The sequence below is a fragment of the Misgurnus anguillicaudatus genome, chromosome 23, assembly GCF_027580225.2.
Source record: "Misgurnus anguillicaudatus chromosome 23, ASM2758022v2, whole genome shotgun sequence".
Taxonomy (NCBI): Eukaryota; Metazoa; Chordata; class Actinopteri; order Cypriniformes; family Cobitidae; genus Misgurnus; species Misgurnus anguillicaudatus.
Genome location: NC_073359.2, coordinates 31,403,281 through 31,416,623, shown reverse-complemented (window position 1 = coordinate 31,416,623; position 13,343 = coordinate 31,403,281). Strand labels below are relative to the sequence as shown.

At 33.4% G+C, this 13,343-nt stretch overlaps 2 protein-coding genes across 2 annotated transcripts; one reads left to right on the top strand and one right to left on the bottom strand.

Moving 5' to 3' along the window:
* The first annotated feature begins 499 nt into the window (after positions 1 to 499).
* LOC141359628 (uncharacterized) lies at positions 500 to 4,291 on the top strand. The gene is made up of 4 exons (XM_073862367.1): positions 500 to 512; positions 595 to 909; positions 2,551 to 2,850; positions 3,201 to 4,291. The coding sequence occupies exons 1-4, from the start codon at positions 500 to 502 to the stop codon at positions 3,278 to 3,280; spliced, it is 708 nt and encodes a 235-aa protein (XP_073718468.1). The 3' UTR covers positions 3,281 to 4,291.
* Positions 4,292 to 9,625: 5,334 nt separating this feature from the next.
* On the bottom strand, positions 9,626 to 12,270 carry LOC141359457 (uncharacterized). Its single transcript, XM_073861945.1, has 5 exons — positions 11,958 to 12,270; positions 11,507 to 11,833; positions 11,016 to 11,327; positions 10,806 to 10,934; positions 9,626 to 9,755 (listed from the first exon to the last, which is right to left on the bottom strand). The coding sequence occupies exons 1-5, from the start codon at positions 12,091 to 12,093 to the stop codon at positions 9,724 to 9,726; spliced, it is 936 nt and encodes a 311-aa protein (XP_073718046.1). The 5' UTR covers positions 12,094 to 12,270; the 3' UTR covers positions 9,626 to 9,723.
* Positions 12,271 to 13,343: the final 1,073 nt, after the last annotated feature.

The following is a 13,343-nucleotide window of genomic DNA, read 5'->3' as shown; positions in this document are numbered from 1 at the left end:
TAGACGTGAGTAACTGAAATGTTTGAGTGTAATAATGATTTTATGATCATCTGTACTCTGTTGACAGTATACTGTAGATGTAAGAGTGATTTATGACTATTAACTTATAGTGGAGATTTTCACACTCTGACTTATCTTCTGTTTAAACCTGATTTTACTGCAGATAAACCAACTTTTACACACAACACATCTGTACACCATTTCAGATATTTGGTGTGTTTTATAATAACATTGATTTATACATACGTGACAACTACATCTCTGATATGTTATATAAACAATTAAACACACTGACTGAATATTAAGTGAATTACTGCCAACAATATTGATCAAACTGATATTTTATTAAAGTCATTTACCCATTAGATGAATTCTCACTGTTAGGAGATTCATAAACTTCATCATCTAGATGTTATAGTTGTGTTTATATTTATATACTGATAGAGAATCTGAAAGATTGAGTTAATAAACAGAAATTCATTTATGAGAATATGAGCTGATGTTTATAATCAGTAAATAAGACACTTAATAGATGAAAATCACCTGAATTGATTTCATTTCTGTCTTTCTTTCTGTCTCTGTCTGATGTTACAGGTGAAACGGCAGGAAAACTGTACACGAGAGAGGGAGTATCTGTTGATCTGGACACTTATCTTAATGACATAAAGAGAGATGATGTGATCGAGTGGAGATTTAATGAAACTCTCATAGCTGAAATCAATCCTGCCAACAATATCTTCAGTATATATGATGGTGATGATGATCTATTCAGAGGTAAACTGAAGCTGAATCATCGCACTGGAGATCTCACCATCAATGACATCACAGAGAAACATGAAGGAGTTTATGAAGTGAAGATCATCAGAGACGGAAAAACATCATACAGAAGAACAATGGTGTCTCTCTGTGGTGAGTAACATAAATCTTTCAGAGTAAAAATTATTTATTTACTGTGTTTAATGTGTGTATGTATTATTCAGTTTTTGCTTTGAATATAATCATAGATGCTAGAATGGCATTAAAAAAAAATTACATTAACATCTGTACTCTTGTTGACAGTATAGATATTTCATTGAATGCACACACTTTATGCCTGACCCAATATTAACTTTCCGCTCTGTATTTATTTATTTATTTATTAGTCTGTCTCTTAACTGATCTCTAAAAGAAGTATCTTGTGTAAAATAAATTGTTTTGGTTTGCTAAAGAGGAGGGGAGATGACGAACATTGATCACAACTGTGTGGAGAGGTTTGGCAGCGAGTCAAGAATTCAAGGATTTGTAGTTAACATTTTACACAGTAACATTAGCTCAGTGTAGTTTATACACGTTAGATGTGATATATGCAAGGCTGTACATTAACTGTTTTTGCACAGGAGCTACAGAGGTTTAAAGTTTTGTAGCACCGGCCAAACTGTTGTAGCACAAACATAAAACTTCATCATCACCATTAAGTTATCATGTCTGTAATACAAACTATTACAAAAATTGTTATAAGACAAAGTTTTTTCTTTATTTGATGTGACGGATCACGGAACAAACGGTTCAGATCACATTACAGTTACATCATTTATCAGATCAGCAAAAAAGTGGGGGAAAATTTTTATAAAAACAAAAAAAATTAAAGCTGCAAGCAGCGATGGTAGGGCCCTTGCATGCATGGGTACTGCCATCATATGGTCATTATTAAAGCAGTGAACCAGGGGGATGAATTTAAGTGGGTAAATATAGGTGTATATTCAAAGTCTGTAACAGGTCAGACATTATATGCCTGAGTTACAACAGCTTTCTCATTGTGAAACATCCAACTTTGGACAAGCCTTTGAACGAAAATTCCAGATCTCCACAATTTATCGAAGTCCTTAAGTTCAGACTGGCCAAATATGATGATGATCTGAATACATTTCTACGAGCAGTAAATCACAGTGTAAAACATGTCATTTCCTGCTTCCAGCAGGTGGCGCTATAACTTTTACTGAATATTGCCATGTTGATGTGTTCACTTATCAAACAAGTGAAGTGTGGGTCAGATTGGACATTTAAAGCCTGAGTTAGACCAACTTCCTGTTTCATTGCGAAACACAAAAATTTGGCAGCCAACCACAGACACACCCTCCAACGAAAAGTCAAGACCTTCACAATTTAACATCGCAAAGGCCTTTAAATAACACAGACCAAATATGAAGATAATCTGATTAAATCTCTAGGAGGAGTTTGTTAAAGTACGAAGCCTGGAAATGCCAAAATTTGCACAGAAATTACAACGAAAATTGTAAATTACATGGCAACTACATAACTAATATTTTTAAACAATTAAACAAACTGTATTTAGTAAATTACTGTCATCAATATTTAACAACTGATATTTTATTAAAGTCATTTAACTATTAGATGAATTCTCACTGTTAGGAGATTTATAAAATTCATCACCTAGATGTTATACTTGTGTTTAATTTTTAATTGGATGTTTATAATCAGTAAATAAGACACTTAATAGATAAAGATCACATGAATTTATTTCATTTCTGTTTCTGTCTGCTGCTGTAACAGGGAAAACACTGAAAGTGGATGAGGGGAAATCTGTTGATCTGGAGACTGATCTTACTGACATACAGAGAGATGATGTGATTGAGTGGAGATTTGAAGAAGCTCTCATAGCTATAATCAATCATGCCAACAAGATCTTCAGGACATTTTATAAAGGTTTATTCAAAAATAAACTGAAGCTGATTCTTCAGACTGGAGATCTCAACATCAATGACTTCAGACATAAAAATGAAGGAGTTTATGAAGTGAAGATCATCAGAGATGGAAAAACAGTATACAAGAGATTCAGAGTGTCTATCTACAGTAAGTAATCTTTCAGTGTAATAATGATTTTATGAACATCTGTACTCTTGTTGACAGTATAGATATTTTATTGAATACACACACTTTGTGCCTGACCTAATTTTAAACCTTTGGTCAGTATTTATTTATTTATTTATCAGTCTGTCTAGTGGCTTAACTGATCTCTAAAGAAATATCTTTATTCTTTTTTTTATAAAAGTTTGTAATTTCTTTAAAGTTTCACATTAAGTAAGGTCTAAAATTAGCATTAGGTACAAAAATCGTATCAAATGAATTGTGAATCATCCTTCATTTAAAGATGTTTATCGCGGCTACTTCCTCTCTGAATAACTTCTTTAAGTTTCTTACAGATTTTAAGGCAGAAGATTCAGTGAGGAAGAGAGGAGGACATTCAGTGGAGATAGAGATGCAGCCGCTGTTACACAATTAGCAATTGGTGGTGTAAGTGTACCACAACATTACAAACACATCAGCATCACATCTCTTATAAAATCACCACCCTGTGTGTGCTGATGAACCATTTCTGAATATAGAAACGGTTTCAATAAATATTCATTCAATTCAATTTTATTTATATAGCGCTTTTCACAATTGTTAATTGTTGCAGCTTTACATGAATAGATGTAGGGGAGAACACAGAAAATCAATAGATAATATAAAAATGTAGAATATAGCGGCTACAGTTAAACCGTACAAGCAAGCGTATTAATAGTGTAACGTATACAGTAAAGTGCTAAGTTAAGCCAATGTTGGCTGACTCTCCCGGGGACGAAAAACCCCCCTAGGAGAAAACCCGTACAGGGTTAGCGGAATAAACTGGTTCAGTCGGTGGTCGTTGGTCGCGCATCGGCTGGGCATCACCTTAAAGGACAGCCAGTAGATCAGTGGTGTGATGACCTTCACAGCAACAGGAACTGGGTCTGTTTGTCTCATTGTCCTCTGGGTCGAGGACGAGACAGGGAGACAAAAACAGAGTTCTATTAGCGTATGGGCTATTCATAAAAATATTAATAAAACAAGGAAAGTTGGAACACATCTGTTGTTCAGATTGATCTACAGATAAACTCTCATCTTTATTTTGAACATTAATATCAGATTTCATATCTGTTACTAGATGCAGACACTGTGTACTGAATGTAATAGTTGCTGTTTCAATTCAATTCAATTCAATTTTATTTATATAGCGCTTTTCACAAGTGTTAATTGTTGCAAAGCAGCTTTACATGAGAAGATGTAGAGGAGAACACAGAAAATCAATAGATAACATAAGATGTAGAGAAAGCGGTTAAACCGTACAAGCGAGCATATTAATAATGTAACGTATACAGTAAAGTGCTAAGTTAAGCCAAAGTTGGCTGACTCTCCCTGGGACTAAAAACCCTCTAGGAAAAAAAACCCAATGGGAAAAAGTCCTAGAAGGACAAAAACCCTTGGGAGGAATTAATATATATTTATATATATATATAGAAACGGTAGGGATAGGAGGCGGGTAAGCGAATTAAACTGGTTTAGCCGGTGGTCGTTGGTCGGGCATCGGCTGTTCATCACGTTGAAGGACAGCCAGTGGATCAGTGATGGAATGATCTTCACAGCAACCGGAACTGGGTCTGTTTGTCTCATGGTCCTCGTGGTCGAGGACGAGACAGGGAGAGAAAAACAGAAATCTATTAGCGTAGGGGCCGTTCGCATGCAATGCAAGTGTCATACATTATAGTGGTTCAAGTTGGCTCGGTTCCAGACAGGCTAACTATTGCGGCAATAGTATATTACCCATATGAGGTATGTGAGTGCTTTGTTCTAGACAAACTAACTACTGCGGGAAATTTACATTTACTGGACATTTTATGTGAATGCTTTGTTAAAGAAGAATGTCTTAAGTTTAGATTTAAATTGATCAACTGTGTCTGATACTCGAACATTATTTGGTAAATCATTCCATAGCTTATGGGCTAAGTAGGAAAAGGATCTACCACCTTTAGACACTTTTGATATTCTAGGGATAATTAAGTGACCAGAATTTTGTGAGCGCAGTTTACGTAATGGATTGTATTCTGATAGTAGTTCTTTAATATACGAGGGCGCTAGGCCATTTAAGGCTTTGTAGGTGATTAGTAATATTTTAAATTGTATGCGATATTTAACTGGTAGCCAGTGTAAAGATGCCAGAATTGGACTGATGTGGTCATACTTTTTAGATCGAGTAAGCACTCTTGCGACGGCGTTTTGAACCAGCTGTAGCTTGTTTACCTGATTTGCATGGCATCCCCCGAGTAACGAGTTACAATAGTCTATTCTAGAGGTCATAAAAGCATGTTTCATACAGCTAGTACAGTGTTATAAAATAAATGTCTAAATATCTTACAAATATCTTACGTATAGCTAACATTTGTACCACAGCAGTATTTTTCTGACTGATGTTTGTCTTTTTGTTGATATTAGTTGACATCAAAACTCTCTGTCCCTGTGTCCTAGTATTCATACTTTCATACTTTCAGTTTTCTATCCCATAATGCCACAGATGCAGAGGAGCCATCAAATTCATGAAGTAAAACAAACATAAATACATACATACACTGTAAAAAATACTTTGCTGCCATAAAAAATTTTGTTGAATTAACTTGGATTTACAAATCATTTCAACTTAGTATTATTTATCTTGACTGGAGATGAGTTGTTATAACTTATAATATTACGTTGACTTAAGTCGTGACAACTCATCTCTGTTGACATGACTTGTGAATCTAAGTTGATTTAACAAAATATTTTAAGGCAGCAAAGTATTTTTTACAGTGTATAGACTGTTTCAGCAGTAACAACATAAACAATTGGCTTTCGTGGTCAACACGTAACTTCCGGTAAACTCCCCTAAGAATAAATAACAACAAAGTACTTTAAACATAGTTTATGTTAACAAGCAAAATAAACAACACATAGATTACCCAGGAAACCAAAACATTTGTTATTTGCGTCTGATGAAACTGTCTATAGACTGTTAAGTAATGCAGTTGTTTTGTGTTCCTGTAGTTTAATTGAAAATGTGTGACGCTAGCAGCAGCTTTAGGTTTAATTTCTCTCTTATACGTTTATCAATATTAGCAGATATACCAAAGAATAAATGAAATACAGGTAACAAAAACATTATTCATGTGGTTAAGTTGCTCAGATCAACATATTGTTCACATATTTTCAGGAATATATTTATACTAAACACCTGTGTACATGAAGCATGATCTTTATTGAGAAGTAAATAGTGTTCATACTCTGTAAAGTTCATAGATTCAGCTCATGTAGCTCTAAAAAGAGAAAGTGTTTGTGTTGAAGAAACTAGAAATCTTTGATGATTTAGTTTTACATTGACTGATAGATTCTGTGTGAGAGTTGATTTTTGTATTTAGTTTTTCATCAAGTTAATATTATTATAGCCTTTTTAAAGCTTTGTCAAATGTTTACATTTTATACTCTGTGCCTTGAACTGATAATAATGAACTACTAAGATACATTTTGTTATTGTATATTAATATTGTTTGTGTCATAGAGATGAGGAGAGACTTGTACAGTACAGTACAGTACAGGACATTATACAATATGTTGTGTTTTTCTTTGATTATTAGTGTTAGACTGAATCATGCATCAATTTATAGCACTTAATTCAAAGCTCATAATGCACTTAACCAAATGTCTCTTGTCCTTCACTTTAATCTCTTTTATTTTGTCTTACTATGAACATTGTGTTTATTGTTACAGCTTTAATATGACTTCTGTTATAATCCTCATTTGCACTTTAATAAATAATCATTTGATAAAACTTCCAATGCTTTTTTATTTATGTGAAACATTATATACTCAGTAATATTACACTATGCTAATATGATTTTTATTTGTGTAATTATATAGTTTTACCATCTTATTGTACATAAAATTAATTTGTTAGTTATATTTAGACTTATATGATCTTCAGTGTTGTGTTATTATATTTATGAATTAAAACGTTGTAATTTATTTATTTAATAATAGCTTCTTATTTGCTTGTCAATAATTAACTAAATAATTTGTTTTGGATGCTAGATGGTGCAAAAGTCAAAATGAATTGTAATGAGTATTGTGTTGACGATTCAAAATATGTTTTTTTACAGCTTTTTGTTTGACCACAACGAACAGCTGTAAAAATGTTGACACAGAAAAGGTCTGGTACTAGCGCACAAATGCAATATAGAAAAGACGTGCTCAATCATACACAAAAACGCAAATGTATGACACAGAGAACATTTGTATCATAAATGAAAAACTAAATAAATAAAAATAGATATTTTAAAATGCATGAAAAACTACTATTTGAAATATTTATTTTATGTCCTTTCTAATGTTTATATAATACATTTACAAAATGTATCACTAAAGTATTGATGTGAGCAGTTGGCCACATCCAGTGAAATGAATGGGTCTCTATGGGTATCTGCTGGTCAAAATTATTTATTTCCTAAACTGTAATTCTTTAATGCTTTATTTCGAACCAGTAGATGGTCAAATTCAACACATAACGACTACATTAATATCTAGAAAGAATTTAGTCATTTTTATGTGCATTTTTCATAAAAAGTTGAAATTTTATATGCAAGCTAATGGTGTAATTGAGGAATTTAGGAATTTAGTTAATATTATTTGGACGGCTTGCTAACACTCTCTTTAAAGCTAGTTAAACATCTTTAATAATTTGACTGTATTATGTTGATAATCATGTGATTGTGGAGAAATTAATTCCTGTAGTGTACACTAGAAGACACTTTAGTCAACATTGAATACTAAGGGCTCAGAGATCTTAACAGTTTGCAATATTTAATTTTTTATCTACTGAAGTGAGTTTTACTGTAGGGCTAATGGTCATGTGTCATTTACATTTTGGGTAACTGCTGTCATGCTGAAATATAATAAAGTTAACATTGCTATGTTAGTTACTCCCTAAAACTAAACGACTTAACAACTAGAGATGTCCTGATCAAGTGTTTTGTAAGTCCTGGTCTAATACATGTATTATCCTATTAAAGTTCAGTCATCATTTACTCACCCTCAAGTTGTTAAGTTGTTAAATTTCTTTGTTCTGCTTAACACAAAGGGAGATATTTTGGGCAGTGTTTGTAACCAAAGTGTTTATGGTCACCATTGACTTCCATTGTATTTGTTTTTGCTACTATGGAAGTCAATGATGTTTCTGTTTTCTGCTTGCAAATATCTTTCTGTGTTCAGCAGAACAAATAAAATGTATTTAGGTCTTTAACAACTTATGAGTGAATAAATATGAGTTTTCATTCACACTTTGACTAACTGAACAAATAGTTGCACTTCATTAAGAAATATAAAACTTTTTGTCAGTTTAATTTCTTAAATAAACTAAATGTATTTCTCTTAATATGATTTTATTATAAATTATTGTTTATCAGTTCAGCTCAGTGCAGCATTATTGTAAACTAGCAGCTAGGCCTGCACGATAGTGGGAGAAAACTTACAATGTAATTTTATGTTTTCCTTTGATGTACAATGGTGTAAAAAAGTGTTTCTGATTTCTTTTTTGCATGTTTGTCTCACTTCAAAACAAATTTAATTATTAATCAAAGATAACAAAAAATGCATTAACAACGTGCAAAACGTTTACCGCCATAGAAAACAATTCAAAGGGGCGCCTGCCACTGCCACAAACACGTTCTGTGTGATCCGCCCCTAAACTGCTTTTGAGAATGAATAGCTAATGTAAAAGTATTGGGCTTAATAAAGCTGATTCTGATCAGTTAAAAAATGGCTTGATCAATCTTGATATCATTATTAGCACCCAGTAAACATCAGTATGGTGCAATAAATCTTTAACTTTCAGTAAATAGTTTGTATTGTTTATCAAATTTAATAAAATAATCTGCAATTGACATAAAAAGACTAAAAATAAGATTTTTCTTCTACAACGGCATACAAGACCTCAACATGTGGTTGTTGAGGTGTGAAATCAGCAGGTGTGAGGTAATGATAGCAAGAATAGTTGAAGCTTTCTGAGTAACTTCTGCATTTATTTTTTTTCCAATGTCACAAACATGTAACCACAGTTAAACGCAGGATCAGTAGTTCGGTTATAGATATTATGGAGGGATGCCGCATAGACTAGTTCTGAAAAGATTACTGCTGCGAACATTCAGCTGACGTATACACAAGATGGTGCGAAAGAGAGGAGGTGGGGAATAATTCACATAATCATAGATCTGTGTAGACTAAATAAGGCAAAGGTGAAGAGTTAAGAGATGCTCAAAGGTGAGTTAACACTAAGACAAGACTTTAATATTTCACATTCACACAGTTATATTAGTTTAGTTTAAAGCAATCTTTCATTGTCAAACATGAACATTGATGAATTTAATAAGCTTTGCACACCTCTTACTAACACACAAACCTTTACAAAAAGTTCACACCTCTTACACGGGCACAGACGCACATTAACCACAAACACGTCTTATGTCCACCAAGAAAACAAAACCACATTTCTTTCCACATCAGGTGTAAGGTCAACTATCTACAAGCTTTTATATTAATTTAAAGAAATAATATTTTAATCTCTGTCTTTCTGATAATATTTTACAGTTCTATATCTTTAATGTTTTAAACTGCTGACTATGATCATTATTTAAGATTAAATGAATGCCTGTTTCCCTGCAGTAACACTTTAAGTTTTCAACAATGAGATCTATTCTTATAAATGGGTGACAGTAACAGATCTTGAAGTGAGAGAAAACACAAGACGTTTCAAGTGTAATATAAGTGCTTTATTATAATCTGTAGACTCACAAACAGTCAGAATGTGAAGTTTTATCAGAAACTGAAGCTGAATGTTGAGTTTGATCATCGTCTCATAACTCCTCCACTCGAGCTCTCTGTACACAACACACACAACATACAAACACAAACATTTCATAACAATAAAGAGCTCAGATGAAAAAAGGCCATAGACGTCACCTCCATCAAATATAAGAGAATTATATTAACCGAATACTTTTAGCATTGTACATTTATTGTATATTTAAAAAATATATCTGGCCTCAGACCATTAAGAAATACTGCTTTGTTTGCAGACTCTATTAAAGGCGGAGTCCATGATGTTTGAAAGCCAATGTTGATATTTGAAATCACCTAAACAAACACGCCCCTACCCCAATAGAATCTGGACCTTCTGTTGATAGACCCGCCCCACACATACGCAACCCGGCATTTGATTTGATTTGATTGGCTATAAGTGTGTTTTGGTAGTCGGCCCGTCTCCTTTTCCAACGCGTTTTTCAAACATCGTGGACTCCGCCTTTAAGAGTCTGATTTACTAAAAATGCCAGTTTACACGAAAACATGTCAGACAATTTTAATGTTATTGGTTTGTTAAAAATAGTGACATTTTCTGCAAAATATTGTACATATATATTGTACTTAGTGGACCTTGTACAGGTGTACGGGTTACCTTTAAATATAAGTGCAACTTGGTTATGCAAGTCAATTCAACCTACTATTTTAACTTTTGACTTGATAAGTGACATGTTGGCATAACTTGTAAAAACAAGCTGAAATTGTTTAACTTAATTTGTTAAAGTAACATAAACTATATGTGTTAACATGATTTTATTTTTGACAGTGTGTTAATATTAATTTAATTATTGCTTTTGATGTTGACATACTGTAATTATTATAAACACATTCAATAAGACTGCACTGAACAAAGATTAGTAGAAACAATGATGTGTGCGTGTGTGTGCGTGCGTGTGTGCTAAAAATAAATCTGATATATTTCAGGTAATGATATGAACAATAAAAATCTCACCAGTTTATGTGTTTTCTGCGCAAGTCATCTCCAGTATACCACATTAGAAACCAAACTCTCATTTTGATCTGTTAAACGATTGTTTAGTATTGTTATATTAGTACTAGTTAACATTTACCCTGTTGCTGTGTGTTTGTGTGTTTCCTGTAGATCCAGAACATCAGAACTGAAGAGACAGACATCAGAAATCCAGGAGCAACAGCAGCAACAACACGCAATATCAGAATGACATCATCTGTACTGAGACCTGTGGTAAATAATACAGAGTTATTACTGTAACTGAATCTGATCTTAGATCAGCTCAGTAAATAAACTCTAATAATCACACCTGTTGTATCTGAACACGTCTGACAGAGATGAGTGATGTTGAGATGTTGAGTTTGGTTTGTGATGGTATTGTTGACCACACATCTGTATGTGTTGTTGTCCTGATATTCAACCTCCAGAGATAGAGAGAGTCTGATGTTGAGATCAGACACACTGATGCTGGACAATAAACTGTTTCCTTTATACCAGGACAGACTCACATCTCTCACATTCAACACTGAACACAATAAAACACATCTTGAACTTGATGATAATGCTGATGATGAAGAACATTGTGAAGAGTTTCTGGTGATGACCGGAACGGGCAGGCGAGCTGTCAAACATGAGAAAATAAACAAAAATGTTACATTACATTTATGTATAATATTATCAATATTAGTCAAGAGGTCTGCATATAAGGTGCAGAAATGAGGTGCATATAAATATTTATATATTTAATCACTGCGTAGACAAATATAACGGTTAATATGTCAAAAGTAAATTCTCGCTCACCATAGACAATAACATTAAATCTGTGTGAGGTTATTCTGTTGCTTCTGATATTTATATGATAAAGTCCAGAGTCTTCAGTATTGATGTTTGTGATGGTGAGATCTCCAGTCTGATCATTTAACTGCAGTCTGTCTCTGAATCTCCCATCAAGAACATCATCATATTTTAAAAACTTATTGGCTTCTTTGTTAATTTCAGCTATTACAGTCTCTTGAGGACCAAACATCCACAATATCAGATGATCTCTCTGTAGTTTAGTATCAGTTTGTAGAGTAAGAGAATCTCCCTCCATCACTGACACTGACTTCACTTCATCACCAAACACACCTGAAGAACACAAACACATTCATACAGATTAAAGATCTTCAGTCAGTTTTAATTGGTCTAATATAACACCATTACAGAATCTATGATTATATTCATGAGGTATGTACATATGTTTATAACTCACCTGTCAGACAGCAGAAACACAAAGAGAGATAAACAAACATGAGAAACATTTTCTTCATCAGATGTTGTGTTGTCGTCTGCAGTGAATGAGATGAAGACGACTCTGTGAGCTCTCTCTTACTCTTCATGTGCGTCATACTTCCAGTTTCACACCTCTATGTGTGTTTTTTTTCTCTCTGATGTTTCCACTGAACTTGTGTTTCATCATCACATGTTGTGTTTATCAAACATCACGACTGGACTCTATTCTTCGTGTGTGTGTTTGATGAGCACAGTTACGCGAAACGCAGTGTGTTGAGGACATCTGCTGGTTAGACCCGCTGTGTAAATGCAATAAGAACACATTAAGTGACATGTAAGTTTTTTAAAGGAAATATGCAGTATTAGTTAATGTTATTGAAGGTAATTAATTTGCGCAGAAATTAAGCTATCGTTATTGTCTGGTGGTGTGGACGCTAATATATTTATTGTTATAGTAAAAGAGACACTCCACTTTTTTGAAAACATGCTCATTTTCCAGCTCCCCTAGAGTTAAATATTAGATTTTTACCATTTGGAATCCATTCAGCTAATCTCCAGGTCTGGCGCTAGCATTTTTAGCATAGCTTAGCATAATCCATTGAATCTGATTAGACCCTTAGCATCATGCTAAAAAATAACCAAAAAGGTTTGATTATTTTCCTATTTAAAACTTTACTCTTTTGTAGTGTGTACTCAGACTAACAGAAAATTAAATTTTGCTTCAGTTTTCACTACTGAACTAATAGCTATTTTACTAGCCGTCCAATGGGTGGAAGAAGCTCCATCAAGGACTGTTATTTGTTCAGACTCAATGTCTGCTTTAAGTAGTTTAAAAAGTGGACAGTCTGCCTCAAGACAAGATATAATCTGTGAAATACTAATGTGTCTCAATAGAATTCAAAATATGGGAATAATCTTGAGATTTCTTTGGGTACCTGCACATGTAGGTGTAGAAGGCAATGAAAAGGTGGACAAATTAGCCAAACAGGCTTTGGAGCATGTGGATATTGATTTTAAAATTCCACTAAGTAAAACCGAAGTAAAAGGAAGAATTTGGGAACTAATGAGCATCAAATGGAGAGAAATGTGGGATGGGGAAACAAAAGGCAGAACCTTCATAATATTCAAAGACATGTTGGAAAAGGAAGAATGGTTAGAAATAAAAGGAATGATGATACTATTATTTCTCGACTTCGAATTGGACACTGTGGATTAAATCAATATTTACATAGAATAGGGAAACATCAAACAGGTTTATGTGAATTTTTGATGAAGAAAAGCGTGAGACTGTTGAGCATGTAATAATGAAATGTGGGAAATATAATAGAGAGAGAGAAGAATTATTAAATAAAATGAGAAACTTTGG